We start from the raw sequence: 20113 nt of genomic DNA, 5'->3' as shown, positions 1-20113 counted from the left end.
AGGAAGGCAGGGCAGTAACATGCAGGCAGTGATGAGTAATGAGCAGCTCTCTAAGGCCACTTCCTCACAGAGTTCAACACGGCCGTCTCCCCAGGCCTTACCCACAGCAGTCCTCACTCAAACATTTCATCTGGGGAGTTGCTTTTCAGAGCTCTGCTGAGGAACTCAAGGACTATCACAATATAATCAGGTACTTAGTGTGTACATATATATTTTTTCATATCTTATTCAATCTATCCTAAAACAAACATGAATACCTGCAGTCAATAAAGGAGGGTGTTTATTCCCAACTTCTTGACGCTGAAGAAGACAAAATCTAGTATTGCTGTGAGGAAAAAAAAAAGTTTTAAAGCTATGTTATTAGACATCCTTTGGATAGCAAGCAGCCTTTGAGGCTTTTTAGATAATTAATCACTGGTAATTTCTTAGTAACCAACACCGTTTCAATGATTGTTCTTCCAGCGATAATGCATAATCTTAAATGTTCTGGAAAGGTGCGTTAGGCCAAGCAGCATTTATTCAGTTTCAGAAAATGAAAATGAACTGGTCAAAGCAGACCTATTGAAATTGTTCACTGAGAGTGCTTCAAATAAGCTCCATAGAGGCAACAATTCTAAGTATAAGAACTAGAGAGCGTGTTATTCATAAACCCAGAATCAGAAATTGTGGAATGACACAGCTCTCCCATTTTTAAGTTAATATTTCAGTACAAAAAATAGTATAAGTTTATTCTGGTAACACCTACAAACCGTATGTTTTAGAAGTATTTCTCAGCTTTAGTTTATAATAAGCACTTGAAATGACAAAACATTTTAAAGATGTCTATGAAAAAGTTCTTGGCACTGTAACATTAACTTTGTCATTTTTTCCACTTATATTTGTCATGTGTCCTTTCAAAGTCCCTCTATGGTCACCTACTGTATCTTTTCATGACAGGTTCAGCGGATACAAGTTTGCAGCCAGAGGTATTTTTGAAATACTTGTTAACAATCAAATGTTTAAGAAGTGTTTAAGGAAAGAATAACTTTGGTTGTTCACACCCCCTCTCCCCCCCCCCCCCCCCCCCAAGAAAGCTACAACACATTGGTGGGTGCATTTGTTTAATGCTTTAGTCATTTAAATAGAACAAGTAAATTAATTGCAAGGGAAAATATTCAAATATAAATTTGGTAAAGTACATTCTCCTCACAGAGGACTAACCACGTGCCACAGACCTGTGTGCAAAAGAGAGCCTATGAACAATTTTTAGAGCATAGATTCATACCCTGGAGCAAAGGATTAACATCCCAAGTGTCAACCTAACAAGATAAAGAAATCAAGCTCTAGAAAACAGAAGCACTGACTGCAGTTGTCTCATCAGTCATAGTTATAACATCACTACCCCAAAGCTATTATAAAAGCTCTACGCAGCCTCTCCCATTAGATTATTCCTCAGCAGGTGTAAGTCAATATAGGTCTACTGAAATCACTGGAACTGATGTATTCATAAGTGTGACTCCAAGAAAGCTACTGCATATACTTAGCACCTAAACATGGCAGAATAAATAAAGATGCACAAATACTGAATAATACAAGAATACAAAAAGTATGACAGTCACAAAATGCTAGTTTAGAAGTTCTAGTATTTCTAGCCAACAGTATTTTTTTAAAAAAAGTCTACCATTCAATACGTACTTGAAAAGTTACATCAATACAATAAATTTATAAAGAGATTTGTACCATTTTTAAAGTAGAAAATACAAGTTACGTCTTCCAGCTTGTATTAGCCTTAGCAAATTTCATACAACCTTTGGTTTCAAACCAATACAATGCAAGTAACATTACAGAGCTTACTCATTATTCATTAGGAGAGGATGCTGTACAATTGAGGGAGAAAAGTTGAAAAACAGGAGTACCAAAGTACTGTATTATAGAAAGTAAAGGCTGAAGCAAAAATACTCTTGGGTATATCCTGTACATCATGTAAACAGACATTCAGAACAGTAAACAGGCTAAAATGTCTTTCAAGCCTCCCAAACAGTTACAATATAGCATACATACATATATATCATACATAACATCATCTTTAGGGAATGTAGCCTGTTACATCCGAATTTACTTCTGTGCTTAGCTCATTTGTGATTCAGACAGTACATTCATATAGTAGCAGTACATCTCATTCACTCTTTGGAGTTTGTTGGTTGCCACAGACACGGACAGATCAAACAATACTGAGCTTTCCTTTTAACTCAGATGCTGTTATTATATAATCAACACTCAACTGTTCAAGAGCCATCTTTCTTGCTACTGAAGCTTAGAGTTTTCAGATTTATGCACAGCAAATCAAAAAAAGTAATTTTCAGTTTAAAACAGAACTTAATTGCCTGTTCTACTCAATCAATTTCAACTACTAGATGTTAATTAGACAGTTAACTTCTATTTTAAAAAGCATATATGACAATGATCAGTAAGTATACACCAAAAAAAAAAAAAAGATTACTACTTGCCTCTGTAATATTCAGTCTCTACGTGTTTTTGAGTTTTGGATAGTAACACTTTGAAAAGAGACCAAATTTTTTTAAATGTTGTGAGAAGCAAGTTACTTGCTTACCTTCAACAAAAAGAAAAAATAAGTTCAGTAGTTTTACAATTTATCAATAGCACTGTGATATACACAAATCCTCTGAAGCAAAATGCTATAGATCAGTACTAGTATGCAGTAGATGTTAATGCAAGAAATTAAGCTTAAGATGTTTGTGGCTGTGTTTGTAAGAAAGACTGCAGTGCCTCATATTAAGAATTCCTTCTAATATTACATCTTCGCTTCAGGGTAAATCACGACTGATCTTTCTTCAAAGCTTCTAGTCTTTGTAGTAATGCATTTCCAAACACCTCTCGATATGCAGGGCTGAGAGAGTCCAATAAGGAGTAGACAGTTTCGTGGTACGGTGTCTGCAAACTGTCATCAGTCTGATCAAAATCATAAGCTACTACCTGTAACAAAGAAATCATCGGTTAAATTTTTGTGATTAGGATCACCTTGCAATGGGAAATAGGTATCACAAAGTTTAATTTTTCCAGTCAGGCTGTACAGCAATATGCAAACAAGATACTTGATTTAAATTGCAGTCTGTGCTTTCTACTGTGGGGCTTACTGGTAATACAGTATTTAGACTGTTTCAAATACTTTCTTCCAAAACTCAGAACATTAGTAAAAACTGTCATTGTCACCTTTGGAAAGAAGTCTTACATCTATGAATTCTCACAAACACTATAAATGGTACAAAATGGAGTTGTATACATATTGTATTAATAATTTACCTGGGTACCTGAAAAACCCAGAGTGTTATGCCTATATTAAATTTGTCCATTGGCTACTTCAGTCTTCATCATTTTGCAGATGTCTATACAAAAATGCCTGTTTTTCCATCAAGTTCTCGCTTTGTTTGAAGTAACTAAAGATCCCCTTTCTAGGGGAACATGCAGAAAACAGGCTTTCAAATAAGTATAAGACAAGTATGTGTGTTATTTTCGTGCCACTGAAGTATCTTTCTAGGCACTTTTTGAACAAGATCATTACTCAAAACAAATACGCATAAGAAATTATAAACAAATTAGTTTACCCTGAGTCCTGCTTCAGTGAGCTCCAGGCAGTACCTGTTCCTTTCCCTGGTTTCCACATTAATATACGCCACATCCTCTGCACATGGAAGGGTTTTTGAGACAAACATGTTGCTGACAGCAAAAAGAACATCATTCACAACAGCTTCAGCTTCTAGTCTCATATCTTTCACATCTGTTCCTTCAAAGTCTCTATAATCAGAATCCTCTTCAAATCCCGTATTACTGGGCGACTCCATAGGATTGCAGTCAGTCTCCATTCTGCATATGGAAACACGCATTTTAGATTATACCGCTAGAGTCAATATATGACATTAATACCATAAAACTGGAGGAATATCTGAAGCAGGCATATTTACCATTGTCCAAAAAAAAGTAAAATAGGAGACTCAGTGAATTCTGCAACTCGGGACAGCCCAGAGAACTCCAAACCTTGCGGTTGGGAACAGCTGTTCTGGTCCCATCAGCACACAGGAGCTACCACAGGAGCTGCTGCTTCACAGACGGACAACTGGCAGCGAGTTGTGTAAGGCTCTGTTATGATTCAGCAGCAACTAACTCTGCGCTTCGCGGATCCAGAATGCACTAAGAAAACCAAGTGATGCCAGCAAAAACTGCAATTAACAGCTGCTGAAAATTGGTGAACGTAGTCTATTGGTGAATAATTCACCACTGTTATTGACGAATTTAAGACAGATTTCCGAGCGTCTGTGAACTAAATGGGTTATCAGAGGTTATGAGGACAGATTAAGAACAAGATTTTTGTTTTGCTTCACTAAACAACAATCCCCTTGCTTGGTTTTTACGCAGTAAAAGCCAGTACGACTCAGAGACACACACAGCCGGCCTGCTACCACAAAGGGCCGACCCCGGCGCTACCCCACACCCCGGGGAACCTGCCCGAGACCTGCAACGCTGCCCTAGCAGGCGCAAGTCGCTCGCAGCACCACACGACCTCCGTCGCTGCCTCACAAACCCACCCGACGCCCATACACGGCCCCAGCCGAGGCTTAGGCAGCCCCCGAAGCCCGGCGCCTACGAGGGAAAGCCGCTCAGAGCAGGCTCGCGTCTCACGGAGAGGAGCGGGGAGCCACCCACCGCCCCCCGGCAGCCCACCCACCTACCGGTGCGGGTGCCCGGCACCGAAGAGCGATCGCCCCGCTCGCCCCGGGGCCGCTCCCCGCACAGCCAGAGCCTGCCCCGGCCCCGGCTCCGGCTCCACCGCCTCCCGCGGCCGCTTCCGCCCCCGCCTCCTCCGCTGGGGACGCCATTTCCTCGCGGACGTCAGGGGGCTGGGCACGGCGATCGGCAGAGCGGGGGGGGCAAGCGGGAAGGAAAACGACAAACAAACAGCCCGCATCGGCCCGGCACAGAACGGCCCGGCCCGGCTCGGCTCGGCACGGCAGCGGAGAGCTGACAGGGGGCGCCCCCCCAGCCCCTTCCTTCGCCGCACCCCGCGGCGTCGTCGTCCCCCCCCTCCGCCGCTCGCGGGGCGCCGAGAAGATGGCGGCGGCGGCGTGAGGATGGAGCTACCTGCCTGAGGGCAGGCGGTGCCGCCCCGCCGGCCGTGCCAGGGGCGCCGCCTGGCCGCGGGGAGCCCCGGCGGGAGCCAGCGCTGAGGGGCGAGGCTGGGCCCGGCGGCTGCCGCTCGCCCCCTTCTCTCTCTCTCTCCGGCCGCCCCGTCCCGCTGCCCGGCCCCCAGCGCGCCGCCGCCATGCCGTGGCCTTTCTCGGAGTCCATCAAGAAGAGGGCCTGCAGGTACCTGCTGCAGAGGTACCTGGGCCACTTCTTGCAGGAGAAGCTCAGCCTGGAGCAGCTCAGCCTGGATCTCTACCAGGGCACCGGCTCCCTGACGCAGGTCCCCCTGGATAAGTGGGTAAGAGATGCCGGCGCTTCGCCCCCTCGGCTCCTGCTGCGGCTGAGGGACCAGCTGATCGCCTGCCCCCGGCTGCCACCCACTTCATTTTCAGTACCCGGCCTCGTTATGTAAAAAGTTACAGCCATAATTAGCGTCTCATCCAGGGAACTCTTCTCTGATATGCGAACACTTGAAAAAAATAATCTGGGCATTTATTACGGATATATTTTTCCGGCCATGGCTTGGTTTTGTTGTTTGTTTTTGATTATGGATGAGAAAAAGAAGTGTTCACAGTTTAAGTAAAAAAAAGGCAGGAGCTGCTGACATCTCAGGGAGAAGGAGCTCATACTGACCAGACCATTGGAAATTGTTGCTGTAGTTCCAGAGAATCCTGTTACTGACTACTAGAGATGATAAAAACACATAGTGATCCCTGTTCTATCTCTGCTTTGTCTTCAGCAGGGAGGCCCTTAGTTCTTTCTGGCAGTGTTGTGTTGGACTTTAGGGACTGTTTTTAGGGATCTCCACAGCCTAGTCTTGGAAATGATGAGAGTATGTGTTGACAAGAAATGGGAAGCTGCTTTTAGCTGAGTTAGCTTAGCAGGTGGGCTGTGTTGCTTTGAACCAACAAAAGCTTTTTTCAGTCTTGGTGTGTATATTTATATATACATATGTATGTCTGTACACACACACGCACACACACACACTTCTAGCCTGCTGTAGTTATTCAGAAGTCTGTGTCCATGTCTGTAGGGTTTTGTAAAGTTTCTTGGGTTAATTACCAATGGTACTGCATTCCACCTGCCAGTCAAGTGAGTGTCATGAGGAGCCTGAAGTGCTTCTGTGCGTCAGTCACTGACTTTCAAGGTAGCATAGATGATTAACTAACTATACAGGCTTAATGCTTTACAAGCTGCTGTCAAAACACGTTTTTACAGTACTGTGCTCTGGGTTCATTTTAAAATGATTGTGAATGATATTTTCAAATAATGCTTTTCCAGTTGTTTATGTGCAAGTATGTTGGAAAGTGGCAGGGGACAGACATTTGTAGAAATGCTCAAAATTACCAGGATTTTGGTGTTGGGGGTTGTTGTTTTCTTTCTTTTATGTGTTGTCCACAGCTTGTTTTCTGTGGCAGGCTGTAAGGCTGTTAGGCTTTGAGTTATTATGCCCTCTAGTGGGTGTCACAGCAGTCTTCACTAGTCAAAGTGACATTATTTGAAATATAAATATTTTGAGTCGGTAGCAGTTAGAGACAATAGTAAATTAATACTTAATTACGGATACAGAGTGATTAAATGTATGTACGCTAAAGCTTAGGTTATCTTTCCCATTTGTAGATCAACATTTTTCTTTCTGACTTATAAACAATGAATGACATGTTTGAAGTTCTCTGCACGTGACTCTCGTGTATGACAGATTGCAAAACAGATGTCACGGAAGTACTACAGCTCCTTTTTTCCTCTAGTCATTGTAAGCTTGTTCTCTGCGAATTACCAGGATGACTGTAGTTTTGCATATTATCTCATCCATTTTTGTGGATACATTTGTTCATCTTAATATACAATAAGATGTTGTACACGTGTTTACAATTTCTACAGATAGAAATACTTGGGGCTATTGCCGTAACACCCTTGCCTCCTGGACTGTTGAGAAAAATCAGAATGTATCCCATGTTATTTGTGGTTGAATTTTAGTGCACATCGAATGGTGTTTTAGCAGGTAGTATTGCTGTGATTCTAGCTGCATGCTTTCAGTCAAACGTGGGAAAAAGTCCTGATGCAAAGTCTGTGCTTCAGTTTTAAAATTTTGCTTAGAATGCTGTAATTAGTGCTTTCTAGGTACAACAGGTATAAAAATACTTGATTTTTTTTTCTTTTAGATAGTAAATTTCTATTTCAAAGTAATAAGGAATGTATTTAATAATTTCTGTTGTAATGTATCTTGCTAGCAAAAAGTTTTCTGAGGTCAGATTTATTCAAAATTGATTTTAATAACTAGCTTACTTCCTCTTATAGCAAATTAATTTGTAAAGGTTCAAGTAATTTAAAAGAATCAGTATTATTTTCAAATAAGGTTTTCATGCCAAATAATTACTTCTTGCTTTATCTTATGCTACTGCCACATCTATAATTATTACATTTAATTCAAAATAACATTTTAATGTCTTTGAATCTTCATTATTTGATTATTTAAAAATTTCCTGACAAAACTGTTTCAAGTTCTGCTTTTTTTTTTATTTTTATTTTTTAAGTTGGTGTCTTTTTCTAGTGCTTGAGTGGACTTTGGAACAGGAACTAGAAAAGCATACAAGTAGATAAAATTCTAAAAGCAAATTTACTGAGAGTATAGAGCAAGTTAACACAAAGTGACAGTTAAAACTGGAGACTTACGAATGAAAAAAATCTGATTTTCTGAAGTTTTTGTTCATATTTATTTTTAAATCCTATAAAACAGCATTTTAAAAATAAATAAAAATTGAAAGCATCTTTTAATTCCTTATCTTTTTAACATGTTGAACTTATGCTTTTTTGAGGTAAAATCAAAGTTTGTGTTCAAGATAGGAAGGTTGAAACCACACGTTTGTCTGTAGAATGTTGTATCCTGATACTACAGCCACAGTCTTCAGCAGGGTCTTGTGTACAGCAGAAGGTTACACTCACCAAGTTTGGTATGGGATTTAGATTGTGTTTATTTTATTAGAGCAGCCTAGATAGTTCTTATTTAGTGAAAATTGAAATTATTGAACATTTGAATTAGCGCAAACGGGGTTGCTTTTTTTAATAAAGATGGGAAAAATGTGTTTGGTTTGGAAAAGGCCTCTTTTGGACTCTGTAGTTGTAATGAAAGCACTATGGTGCAAAAAGAGACTTCTCTGAGGATTACAGAAAACTTCAAAATCCTTAATTACTGCTTGAGAGCTGGCTTCCATTTCTGTCATCAATTTCACTCAACTCTTTGTGATACTTACGGAAGCTTGATTGATTGGAGTTTTGTTTATAATGTCACTATAAAGGACTCGATTAATGAAACAGTTTCTGTTGAACATTGGATTGTCAACTGAGTTTCAATTTTTGTAATTTTAAATTAGTGTTGAACATGACTTTGAACACAGTAAAATATAATTTAGAAATGGCAAGTATGGTATGAAGCAATAGATGATTATTTGGTTGCGTTGTTCCATTGTTGCAGGGAAGGGTCAAATGAGTGTTACATTGAAATTTGTCTTGTGAAATAGGCTTGTCACAGAAACCAGGTACTTACAGCGTTCTTAGTCTTAATATTGTTAGAAATTGGTCTTCCAATATTGGTAGAAAAAGAACAGATGAACCTGTATCAGTATTGTGGTATTTATAACAGTAGGATAGCAGAATTTGTTGATGTGGTGTAAAAATACAGGCTATATAGCTAGCCACAGATAAAACTATTATGTTGAAAGCTCAGTAATGAATGGAAACAAATTATGATGGAATCAAAATACTTGGAAACAGCTGGTTTATTGTTTCTCTAATTCCTTTTCTAATAGATCAATCTGTCTTATTATATACAGTGTATGTATATATATATATATATATATATACACACATGCATATATATGCATTATATTTTATTGTTGTTACTATGCTGATTATTTTTTTTCTTGATTCTCTTCTAGTGTCTTAATGAGATCCTGGAGTCTGCAGATGCACCTCTGGAAGTCACAGATGGTTTTATCCAGTCAATTTCTTTATCTGTTCCATGGGGATCGTTGCTACAGGATAACTGTGCATTGGAAGTAAAAGGATTAGAGATGGTCTTCAGGCCAAGACCAAGGCTTGGTAGGTTTGTTATTTTTTTTATTTTTCAGAAGGAAACTCCACAGTTTTTCAGAGGCAAAAGGCTGCACCTGTTTTAGTCAGTTCTTAGCGTTATTTAAAGTGTCATTTTAATTTACATGCATTAACGATATAGAGAATCTAATAAAGAAACGGTCCAGTGTTTCTTAATTGGTTGTTCTATTAAATAACTTAGTGTGTATAATACTCCTACTGCTGTATCTTTTCTTCCAAACAGCTTCAGGCATATTGAAATCAAAACAGTGCAGCGTGGTAGGGAGTTTGTTAGCTAGTTTTTTTGGTTATTGCATGCCAAGTGCTGTTAGTCAACATTAGTAGATGTGTGGACCTTGGCTGTTACGTGGCAGGAGAAGAACACAGTAGTGTAAGACTATGAGGGGGGTTCAGTGAGGTACTGGCTTTCTTCAGCAACTTCACGGCAGAAGCTGCATTTAGTATGTATATTTGGATAACAAGTACATTTTAATTGCTATCATGGTCTGAAATAATGACTTTACTGTAAATACTTATTAGGTTTGATTATAATGCTGAGAGCATTGTTTGAGCTCTTCTGGCTTGTCTGTATCCATACAAATCTAGATGATCTAGTTTTGATTGTCCTGGTGATAAATTTTTAGTGACTATGAAACTCCCAGAAATTCTGGTAACATTTATTATTATAGCATGTGTGGGACATTCCTGTGCATTTTTAATTTGTGGAGATTAATGTATGAATGTTTGAAGGATTTTAATTTGTTTTCCTTTTTATAGTGTAAAGAAGGTGGAAGAAAATATTTTATTCCAATATTTTTTCTTTGATTATTCTGTATTTTTTTTTCTTTTCATAAGTGGAAAAATGCATAAATCTATTCTCCATCTTTCACGAGTTACTTTAAGTAACATATTTTCTCTGTTTCATTCTTGTTTGTCTAACTGGAACTAAATTTTGAGCAGTCTTACGTTCTGATTTAAGATTAGTTATTTGAAAGAATGGTAGTATTAGGAGAAAGGTTTATTTGTTCACTTTCATGCATTTATTTCTATTTGATGAACAGTGCTGGTTTTATTTGATTGCTAAACTGGAATGTTTTGTCCATTTAACGTGTTTGCATTTGTACTTGTTGTACTGTTTGTTTCCTGTACTAGGGTGTTATGTTGGAAGTTTATTACCTTTTCTAATCTAGATTTATAGTGTTTGCTCACAATAGGCTTGGTGTTAGCTGATAGAATTTCAATTAAGCTAATCTGTTTGCTAAAAAACTTGTTAAGCTTAACACATGCTGGGCTCTTGGATTGCTCTTTTATTATTTTATAGTTAGTAGGTCAGGTCTGCATTAGACATTTAAACATGTTTAAATTAACATGCTTAGATAACATTTTAAACCTTGCCAAGTCTTCCCTCATCTAGGGTGTGTTTCAAATGGAATAGGAAACCCGAAAATAATTCTTAAAAACAAAGTTATTTCTTTTATTTCTTTTATTTCATTTTGCTGATTATGCCTGCAAAATCATACCAATATAATAAAGTTTAGAGTGAAATTATTCACTTAAAGCAATGCTGAAGATTGGTTAATTTGAACAGTGGTTTCATCCTTTAAATTACTTTAATCTATTTAAATTGTACTGGTGAGGTTCTGGTATTTGAAAAGTAGTGTATAGGGGGAGTGGAGAGGCAGGTGACCTATTCTCCGTTATCACCAGTGATAGGACCCACGGGAACGGTGTTAAGCTGGGGCAGGGGAAGTTTAGGCTGGACATAGGAAGAGGCTCTTCCCCAAGAGGGTGGTTGCACACTGGAACAGGCGCCCCAGTGAAGCAGTCACTGCACCAAGCCTGTCTGAATTTAAGAAGAGATTGGACTGTGCACTTAGTCACATGGTCTAAACTTTTGGGCAGACCTGTGCGGTGCCAGGAGTTGGACTTGATGATCCTTATGGGTCCCTTCCAACTCGGGATATTCTATGATAAGCCATAAAGACAGATCATGACTAAGTTCGTTTTTAAGTATGACTTCTTACCAAGCTGTTGAAATCTTTTCTTGTTGTCCCAAATGTATTACTTATTTCATTTTGTTTTCATTGTTTCAAAATGTTCACAGACAAATTTATTAAGACTTCTCTTACTTTACAGCATCGGGGTCTGAACCGATGTATTGGTCAAGTTTTATGACCAGTAGTATGCAGCTTGCAAAAGAGTGTCTTAGCCAAAAATTGACAGATGAACAAGGAGAAGGATCCCAGCCTTTTGAAGGACTTGAGAAATTTGCAGAAACTATTGAAACAGGTATGAATTCATTATTGAGATCTGAGTGAACATCACAGTTTTTGTTGTGTGTCAGTTTTGCAAAATGGCATCTTATTTGCCATAACTTTTCTCACAAATCTTCACTTTATACCTGTAAACTTTAAACAGGAAGGCAGGACAATAGTTCCTGTATTCAAGGTGTGTGTGTGGGGAATGTACTTGGAAATATGTGTATACATAGTGCAGTGGACAGAATGAGCCCTTCTTCAGGGCCAAATTGCGCATTGTTTGCACCAGAACAAATTGAAGTAAATCTGTGTGTGAATGACTGGTGAGGTGCCTTAGTTGTGGAGGTACCAGTTTAGTACTTCACACAAACTTACTGTTGTTAGCGTTGATGCTTTTGAAGAAAATCAGAATGTTTTTTCAGTTCATTTTACACAAAACTGACCTGTTAGGATGTGTATGTCAATAATCACACCATGTTGCTTGCTGTTGTTGAAGTGGAAGAAAATAAGTGTTTATGACCACGTGATGGAATGGAGAGCCTTGTGCTGGAATGTCTGAGCTAAGGGAAACATCTAAAATCAGATCTAGAAATAGAAGTATCCAGATAAAGACCCATAGTGCTTATAGCAATGTTTAGGAGTTTAGACATGGTGTGCAATGCAGCAGATATTATAAGGGTCATCCACACTGAGCCACAGAACAATTTGGTTTGAGTCGCTGTTTGCTCAAGTCCATTACAGTCCATTTCATGGTATGGTTGTACATATTAGACATTTAGGAGTAGTTCACATCGTCACTTGAGATCTTGTTACTTTATTAAACTTAATGGCAATTTATTTTCACTGAAATAAATATTGAGAACTTTGTCAATTTAAAATGGCCTTTCATTTGGTTTATAAAAGTCGTTATTGAGTAAAGTGACTTAAGTGCTTGCTGTCTTTTAATTTTCTCATTTAAGTTCTACGAAGAGTGAAAGTTACCTTTTTAGATACTGTTTTGCGAGTTGAACATGTGCCAGAAAACTCTAAAAGTGGAACTGCACTTGAAATTCGAATTGAAAGGTAAAGATTTTTAGAAAAAATCTATCTATATTTATATATATATTTTCAGGACATTTTTTGCCACTTCTTGTACAAAGTATTTTACCATGTGCACATAAACATATCTTCATATACAGTTAGACACTAGATCTTGAGTAGCCCTGTTAAGACTACCTCTTTTATAGAGCCAGGGAGCGGTTTCTCCACTGAACTTTAACTGCGCAATATTTAATCATCAAATTAGAAGAGATCTAGACTTTTCAAAAGGCAAAGTAATGACCGCTTCCACAATTAATGAACACCATCTCTCAGAAGCTCCAAAGTCATTTGGTATTATTGGCAAATCGGGCCACCTCTTACTCAAAAGCGATAAATAGCATGTTGTTTTGATATTTGATACAACTTATTTATGGAAAGGCAGATGTATTTTTCCACTGTAGATTCTCTTATGTGAAGACTTGCACCAAAAATTTATGGGACTGGAATACATTCTCTCAATATTCAAATTCTATTTTGACACAGAATATTACTTTCAAATAGTGCTTGTAGACAACATAAAAATATTAGATGGTAGATTTTCCAAAAATCAGGGTTCTGAAGCAAGAGTTACATATGTCCTAATGGAAACAGTGTTGGGCAGACTCCTTCGTTTTACAGTTAGATTAGACATAAGTACTAGGGTAATACACCAGGATATATTTACACTGGAAGCATGTTGCAAATGTCCTGTAGAAAATTGAAGGTCTCCACCCGTTCCCAGAGAGTGGTGGTTTCTCCTTTCAGGACAGTCTACGGCATTGTAAATAGTCTGAAGAGGGAGAGAGCATGTACAAACTTAGAGGCTAAATGGCACAATAAAGGTAAAAATTTGCATGCTCCTACCATCTTTATTTCCTTGCTTTTGTCTCCCAGAACTATGTACTGTGATGAAACTGCTGATGAGTGCTCTGGAATTAATGTACATCAGCCCACAGCTTTTGCTCACAAGTTACTTCAGCTCTCAGGTGTCTCTTTCTTCTGGGATGAGTTTCCCGCATCAACAAAGTCCTCCCCAGTGTGTTCAGCTACACAGCTGGTAAAATAAAATGCATTATGTAAGAATGTAAAGTGATGAAGCATAGAATATATTGTTACACTGATGTATTAGATTCATTCTAAAGGATATAGAAATTGAACTTTTACTTGCATCTGTATTTGCTAACATTCATAATCACTTCTGTTGATTTTGACAAGGGGGAAGGAAATGGAAACTTTATTACTGAGTAAAACTTAGGATATATAATGCAGTGGAATCTGGTTGCAAGTTTAATGTGTGGAAGTCCTCTATAACTTGCTATTCTGTGGAAATTTGCTCCAGTTTTTTTTGTGATGGCCTGATGTTTCGTATTTTTATGTGCCTTGTTTCTTCACAGTTCTTAATAAGTGTTTTTTTAATACCACTATCAGATTTATATTTGTGTGAAATTATCATTTGTGTGATAAGCTTATCTGAAGTGCATGTTTACATTTCTTGATAAGAAATGGCATATATTCTAATCCCTATCTCTGTAACATTTTTAAGGCAACTGAGCCAAAGCTTTCACCTAGCTGGAACCCAAAAATCACTTATGAGCCACATCCGCAATTAACAAGAAACTTGCCAGAAATTACTCCTTCTGACCCTGTACAGATCAGTAAGCTGATTGGTAGAATGGAGCTGAGCCTAACATTAAAGCAAAATGAAGTACTTCCTGGAGCTAAGGTTAGTCATGCTTTCCTGGTCTTTAAAATTATTGGTTATGTAGGATTTTTTTTTAACTGTATACAAAAATGGTAAGATTTTCAAAGGAAAAGAATCACCTTAGGTTTTGTTTTAGATTTGCTGCATTCAGTACTAATGTATATGTTTAATAAGACATCTTTACAAAGGATATCTGATATCTTCCCAGGACATATCATAAAATACAGAAAAAAAAAAAAGGAAAATATAAATATAAAAATATAGAAAAAAAATATAGATATGTTATCTGTTAAAAACTGTATAATCGTTAGGGGATTTTTTTTTAAACTTATAAATAAAAGAAGAGTAAGTCAAGTGTGGGTTTGTGGGTCTATTTTGTTTTTTCTTAAGTAAACAAATACGTTAACTACTTAGACATTCTCCTGCTATTTCTATGCAAAGCAAACAGTAAAAGGAACTGCAGGAGGACAGTTAATTAAAATTACATTTGGAAATACAAGAAATGCATGGAAATCTCTTAAAGGAGGGTTCTTGTATCTTGGAGATGGAATGAATTTATGTATTGAAGTGAGTCCTGAGGAAATTGTTTTGTTTTCATGAAACTCCTGCTGCTATTCATTTATCCTTTTTTCTTGTAGCACTATGACTAACCTTGCCTACGTATGCATGGAATGTTTAAATGGCTGATTAAAAACACTTTAAAAGGATATAATTACTTCAAGAATTACAAGTAGTCCTTAAATTCTTGCTTAGGTTGCAGCACTATAAAACTAATGTGAACATTTCTACTTTTGAATTTTTATGTTAAAATTTATAGCAATAAAATAATAATGCTATATTTAAATGCTAGTAGTTAAAATAATATTTTGACTGACGTAAAAATACAGGAAACAAAGCAGTTGAAAATAAAGCTTTTTTTTTTCTTTAAAGGTGTGAATATATAGGTAAATTTGTATAAATATACGCCCCTTGTCTCCAATATTAAAATAATCTATTAACAATTGCAGGGAAATTCTATTCTACCAGAGGTCTCTTCCATGGGCTGCAAGGGCATCTCGGCTCCAGTGTCTGGAGCACCTTCTCCCTCTCCTTCTTCTCTGACCTTGGTGTTTGCAGGATTGTTTCTCACAGCTATTTTTTCCTTGCAGCCTACATAGCATTATGTTGTTTCTTAAATATGTTGTTGCAGGGGTGAAAACCTGCTTTGCTGATGGGCTGTGCTGTGTCCTGAGGAGAGTCTGGTGCAGGGCTGGCTGTAACCAGCCACGCCCAGCACGGGACAGCCCATGACCTCTTCTTACAGAGGCCATCCCTGCAGCACACCCTGCTACCAACGCTTTGCCACCTACACCCAGTACAATGAGTATAGGACTTTTGAACTGAAAAATAAATCTATAGGAGTTCTTAAGATAAATTTAGCTTGAGCAGTTCTCACAAGATAAGTGGCTTGCTCTGTTGTATACCATGTTAAAACAATTAGACTTTTAAAATCATCCTGCTCTTTTGGAACAAAGCATTTAAATCTGTTAGTCTGTACACTGAAGAGAAATTCTGCAGAGAACCTGTGCAGTTTTTAAGGTCTACTTCAGAAGGAGCTGATTTCAGTATTTTGTAATTAGTACATAAAAGCTAAATTTATACTGTTAGTTGCTTCTAAAACTATTAAGCATGGGCATGTTAATGGTATTCTTGAATTTTCCTGCTAGGTGAATCTGTATTTAATTCAAGCAACTAAACAGTCACTGAGACAGGTCTGTTCGTCTTGCCAAGCTACAAATCAGAAGCAATACACTGTTAAAAGTTCTAGCTGTTGGAAGATGAAAGTATTGCTGGGATGGCTGTGTTCTTTATAGCATCAAAATCTATCATCAGAATATTTGAGTCAAGACTTCTAAGGAAAAATTGTGTTCATTAATTTCTTTCCTTCCTTTTTTTTGCAGTTGGATGTGGATGGACAAGTAGACTCTGTACATCTGTTTCTGTCACCAAGGCAGGTGCATCTTCTGTTGGACATGGTAGCAGCTATTGCAGGACCAGGCAAGTGAGCATTCTGTAAATGTTAGATGTGTATTTAGGTGGACAAGAATGAAGATTTGTAAGATAAACAAGTTTCTTCAGTGGAAAAAATGTTTGTGGTAGTAGATTAATAATAATTTTTATCTGTTTTTAGCAAAATGCTCTGAGTAGGACTATAATGCAGTTTTTATTCAGTTGCAGATTGTTGATAATGAAAATGTAGGTAATGATTTTATTATTTTTATTTTTTTTAAGACAAGAGATGGGGAAATGGTAGTTGGAGAAGGTCAGGAGGCCAGAACATTTTTGGTTCTTACAGCTTCTGTCTGACCAGAGGGTTTAGGTTAGTATTCCAGTTTGTTGTGTCCTATGCTTTAGAGACAGGCATGGAAAACACTTAATACTGGGTAGATGCTTGATACTCTTCTAACGATGCTAGCATTTTTGTTGTACTAGACTTGTTAATTGGTTTTCGATAACTGGAAAAGCATTACAAATAGTTTCTAATTTGTATCATCTTCAAACCTGAAATTTTAATAATTGATGATAATAATAGTAAAATCTTCAAGGCATTGTGTCCATTAGTCTCTAAAGCTGACCCAGAAATATACGGTGATATCATATGTGAACATATCTGCATATATGATCTTAAAACAGTCACTTCAGACTTGAAAGTAATGCTAAAGAGAGAATAATCCATCTTGGATGCATAAAATCCCCAAAACAACGCGTATATATACATCTGATACACAACAGATGTGTGCGCATCTACAGATAGATGTGCATATAAATCTACATATATAGATACACAACAATAACAATTGGTTAATTTTCAGACTCAGTTTTGAATTTTCTTTGGGATACTGGTGAGGAAGTAACAGTGAGTTTTGTGCCTTTTTAATTTAGAGAGCCTAAGCAGGATAGAATTGTCAAATAAAGATAGGAAGAACCGACCGATGAAGCAGGAGGATGAGTATCGAATTCAGATGGAGTTGAAACGTTATTTAAGAAAAGAGTCTTTATCTGCAGGAGCCTCATCTGAACAAAGCTTCTATGAAACAGAGACTGCCAGAACGCCTTCTAGTCGTGGCAAGTATAAAAGATGATGCAGTGTAGAAAATAGCCTGTTGTGAAAATTACATACATTGAGTGTTGAGCTTTTAATCTTAGTAATTTAAGTATCAAAAGAACTTTGGCATACTACTATTGTGCTATTAATTGTACTGCTGAAAAATGAATTTACAGTTTAAATATTGGGCTAGGTTTCATTCAGTGTTTCATTAAAAGCGTTCGGTAATCTGTATGTTATTTTGCAACTTTGTAAATACATGTGAACTGTAGTATCTTTTCAAAATACCGTTGAGGAAAGTAATAGTTGCATTGCACTAATGCTTACATTTTTATTTGCTTAAATACTTTTTACTGTTTTGTAATATGAAAATAAAAACTTTGATTTGTCAGAAGGCGTGAAACTGTAGAAATTATACCAACTTGAATATGAAAACAGAATGGTTGACAGTTTATTATTTTTCTTGCCTTTTTTTATAATTTCTGTCTGTATGTACTACTTGTTTCAGTGTCAGGAGAACCTGGAGCTTCTGTAAAAAATATATTTAGTTGGTTATTCTGACTAGCCATTGGATTTCTGAACTTAGAAATACATTCCCATTAAAAGTAAAGTTATTTTTTTACTTTAGAAAGTAACTCTTTATTATCCTTGTTTCTCATTAGAAGAAGAAGTTTTTTTCTCGATGGCTGACATGGACATGTCTCACAGCCTTTCCTCCCTTCCACCTCTTGGAGACCCTCCTACTATGGATCTAGACTTGTCTTTAACTAGTACGTACACAACTACACCAGCAGGATCTCCACTGAGCACTACAGTGGTATGTATAGTATTAACTGCATTTAAAATCTTTTTGAAATCAACATTTTTTCATTTCATTTATTCTTTGCAATATCAAGAACTGTTGCTGGTCAACACTTTCTGTTACTCCAATTTTGCATCTTTCTGTCTGTGTATAGATCTGAAATTGTTTAACAGCTGTCTTGAGACATAAAGTTATTTAGAGCTGATAGTATTCCTTGTCAGCTATGGAAGCTGTATCGGAAAGTTTCTTTGTTTGGCTACCAGGACAGGAAATGGAGAGTACTTGCTTCGAAATTCCTCAGAAATTACAATGGTCGTCTATGAAAGACCCTTTGATTTTTCATAACTGTATATTTGATATCTGAGTCTTGTTTTAACATGGACTACATGGGCAATGACAATGAAAATACAAAATCATTATATTCATTTCTTAGAGAACAAAAAATTATGCTGTTAACAGATTTGGGGAAGATGGAGATATTAGGTGCCTAATGTTTTATTTAATTAAAGCTATGGAGAATGCATGCTTTTTACAGAGAAACAAGATAATAGATGTTTATTGAGAGAGCAGCTTTATCCAGCTTTATAAATACGTGGATAAAGACTACTGTAGAATTAAAAAACATAGCCTAAAGCATATCTGCATCATTCAGTTGAGTGTTAAAATGCCATGAAATAGCATGCTGTTGATTGTTTATGCATGTCTTCATGTTCCTTTACCTTACAGTTTATGCGTGACCTAATAAATAAGTATATGAACATCTATTTAGCAAACTTACGATGTAGCATATTTTTATTTTAGCTTCAACCAACTTGGGGTGATTTTCTTGACCGTAACAGACAAGAGCTACAACCTCCTAGAGGTTCTTCGCTTACAGCCAACGTGGTTCACCAGACTTCCTTAAGAAGGACATGTAAGTAAAAATGCTGTTTTACGTTCTACTCTCCAGATAGTTCTGGAAAGAAACTGTTATGGAGCAACTTGGTAAAAAGAAATGAAAATGTTATGAATGTGTTATTGCTGAAAAATTATATGGACTTACTTTTGTATTTCAGCTATTCCATCCAGATCTGTTTCTGTGGATGAATCCAGACCTGAGCTTCTTTTTAGACTGGCAGTGGGAACTTTCTCAGTGTCTGTACTTCATATTGACCCTTTACCCCCACCTGAAAGTTCACTGAACCATAACCCGTTGACACCAATGGCTCGGGATTTCTTTGCCCGAATAGAAAAGATTGAGCCAGTTAAGTTTGCAACAGAAGATTTTCTATCCTTCCGAGAAGTGTTTGCAGAAGCTTGTTCTCATGATCACCTTAGGTATAACTTTGCTTATTAATAAATCTAATTTAAGTACATATATATATCTCTTAAGTAAACTTGAATAAAATAAAGAAGTTTATTTCCATTGGAATTGTCACTTAATTGAATTGCATTAGACTTCTTTGTTAACTTCAAAATAGCCTTGTATTTTGACACCTGTTGTCCAAGGTGTATTTTTTAATACAAAAAAAGAAGCAAAATGCATAAACACTGAAGTAAACCTAGCACCTTTATGATTGATCAATTTAACTAGGTAAAGTTTCTACTGCAGAAAGCTACAGAATCAGGATCATTAAGTAAACTATTTCTTTAGCAACAGATATATTTTTAGTACCATCTTTACTGCAATAGAGGGATTTCTGTTTGGAGAAGCTTAGGTTTTTACTTAGTGCAAAATAGGATAGTATTAGTACGGATAAGAAATGTGAAGGAAAAAAAAAAAGTTATCAAAAACCCTACAGTTAGTCAGGAAACAATTTTTTTCCCGGAAGATTTTACTGTCCCAGTACAGTGTATGATGCAGAATGTTTAAGGGTGTAAATATATTTTCTTACCTTGTGCATGTAATCTAGACTTCCTTAGGCACCTGACTCTTTCCTTGTCTATATAAGGATTCCCAT

At 37.2% G+C, this 20113-nt stretch overlaps 2 protein-coding genes across 3 annotated transcripts in view; one reads left to right on the top strand and one right to left on the bottom strand.

Annotated features, from left to right (window-relative positions):
• Window positions 1-1083: 1083 nt before the first annotated feature.
• GSKIP (GSK3B interacting protein) lies at window positions 1084-4875 on the bottom strand. 2 transcript variants are annotated; one of them, XM_035539433.2, is made up of 4 exons: window positions 4725-4827; window positions 3960-4185; window positions 3603-3861; window positions 1084-2973 (listed from the first exon to the last, which is right to left on the bottom strand). In XM_035539433.2, exons 3-4 carry the CDS (start codon window positions 3858-3860, stop codon window positions 2815-2817), a joined length of 417 nt encoding a protein of 138 aa, XP_035395326.1. In that variant the 5' UTR covers window position 3861; window positions 3960-4185; window positions 4725-4827; the 3' UTR covers window positions 1084-2814. The 2 variants fall into 2 exon arrangements, with proteins under 2 accessions (XP_035395326.1, XP_035395325.1); XM_035539432.2 differs by lacking the exon at window positions 3960-4185 and having other exon boundaries at window positions 4725-4875.
• A 72-nt stretch (window positions 4876-4947) lies between these two features.
• Window positions 4948-20113, top strand: part of ATG2B (autophagy related 2B) — a 44592-nt gene continuing 29426 nt past the window's right edge. Inside the window, exons 1-11 of the mRNA XM_035539431.2 lie at window positions 4948-5476; window positions 9114-9276; window positions 11404-11556; window positions 12485-12587; window positions 13479-13641; window positions 14128-14307; window positions 16227-16323; window positions 17209-17391; window positions 18034-18188; window positions 18975-19086; window positions 19229-19490. Coding sequence (XP_035395324.1) covers window positions 5315-5476; window positions 9114-9276; window positions 11404-11556; window positions 12485-12587; window positions 13479-13641; window positions 14128-14307; window positions 16227-16323; window positions 17209-17391; window positions 18034-18188; window positions 18975-19086; window positions 19229-19490 — 1733 coding nt within the window. The 5' untranslated portion in view covers window positions 4948-5314. The remainder of the gene's footprint in view (window positions 5477-9113; window positions 9277-11403; window positions 11557-12484; window positions 12588-13478; window positions 13642-14127; window positions 14308-16226; window positions 16324-17208; window positions 17392-18033; window positions 18189-18974; window positions 19087-19228; window positions 19491-20113) is intronic.

The sequence above is a fragment of the Cygnus atratus genome, chromosome 5 (genome assembly GCF_013377495.2).
Source record: "Cygnus atratus isolate AKBS03 ecotype Queensland, Australia chromosome 5, CAtr_DNAZoo_HiC_assembly, whole genome shotgun sequence".
Classification (NCBI taxonomy): domain Eukaryota; kingdom Metazoa; phylum Chordata; class Aves; order Anseriformes; family Anatidae; genus Cygnus; species Cygnus atratus.
The sequence above is the reverse complement of the archived record's forward strand: the minus strand, read 5'-3'. Positions and strand labels throughout refer to the sequence as shown.

Bases quoted from the DNA above. Each gene is read 5' to 3' on its own strand.
- GSKIP (XM_035539432.2), bottom strand. From the start codon at position 3,860: ATGGAGACTGACTGCAATCCTATGGAGTCGCCCAGTAATACGGGATTT. The intron at 2,974-3,602 runs GTAAACTAATTT...TCTTTGTTACAG, and splicing joins TCACTGAAGCAGGACTCAGG to GTAGTAGCTTATGATTTTGA.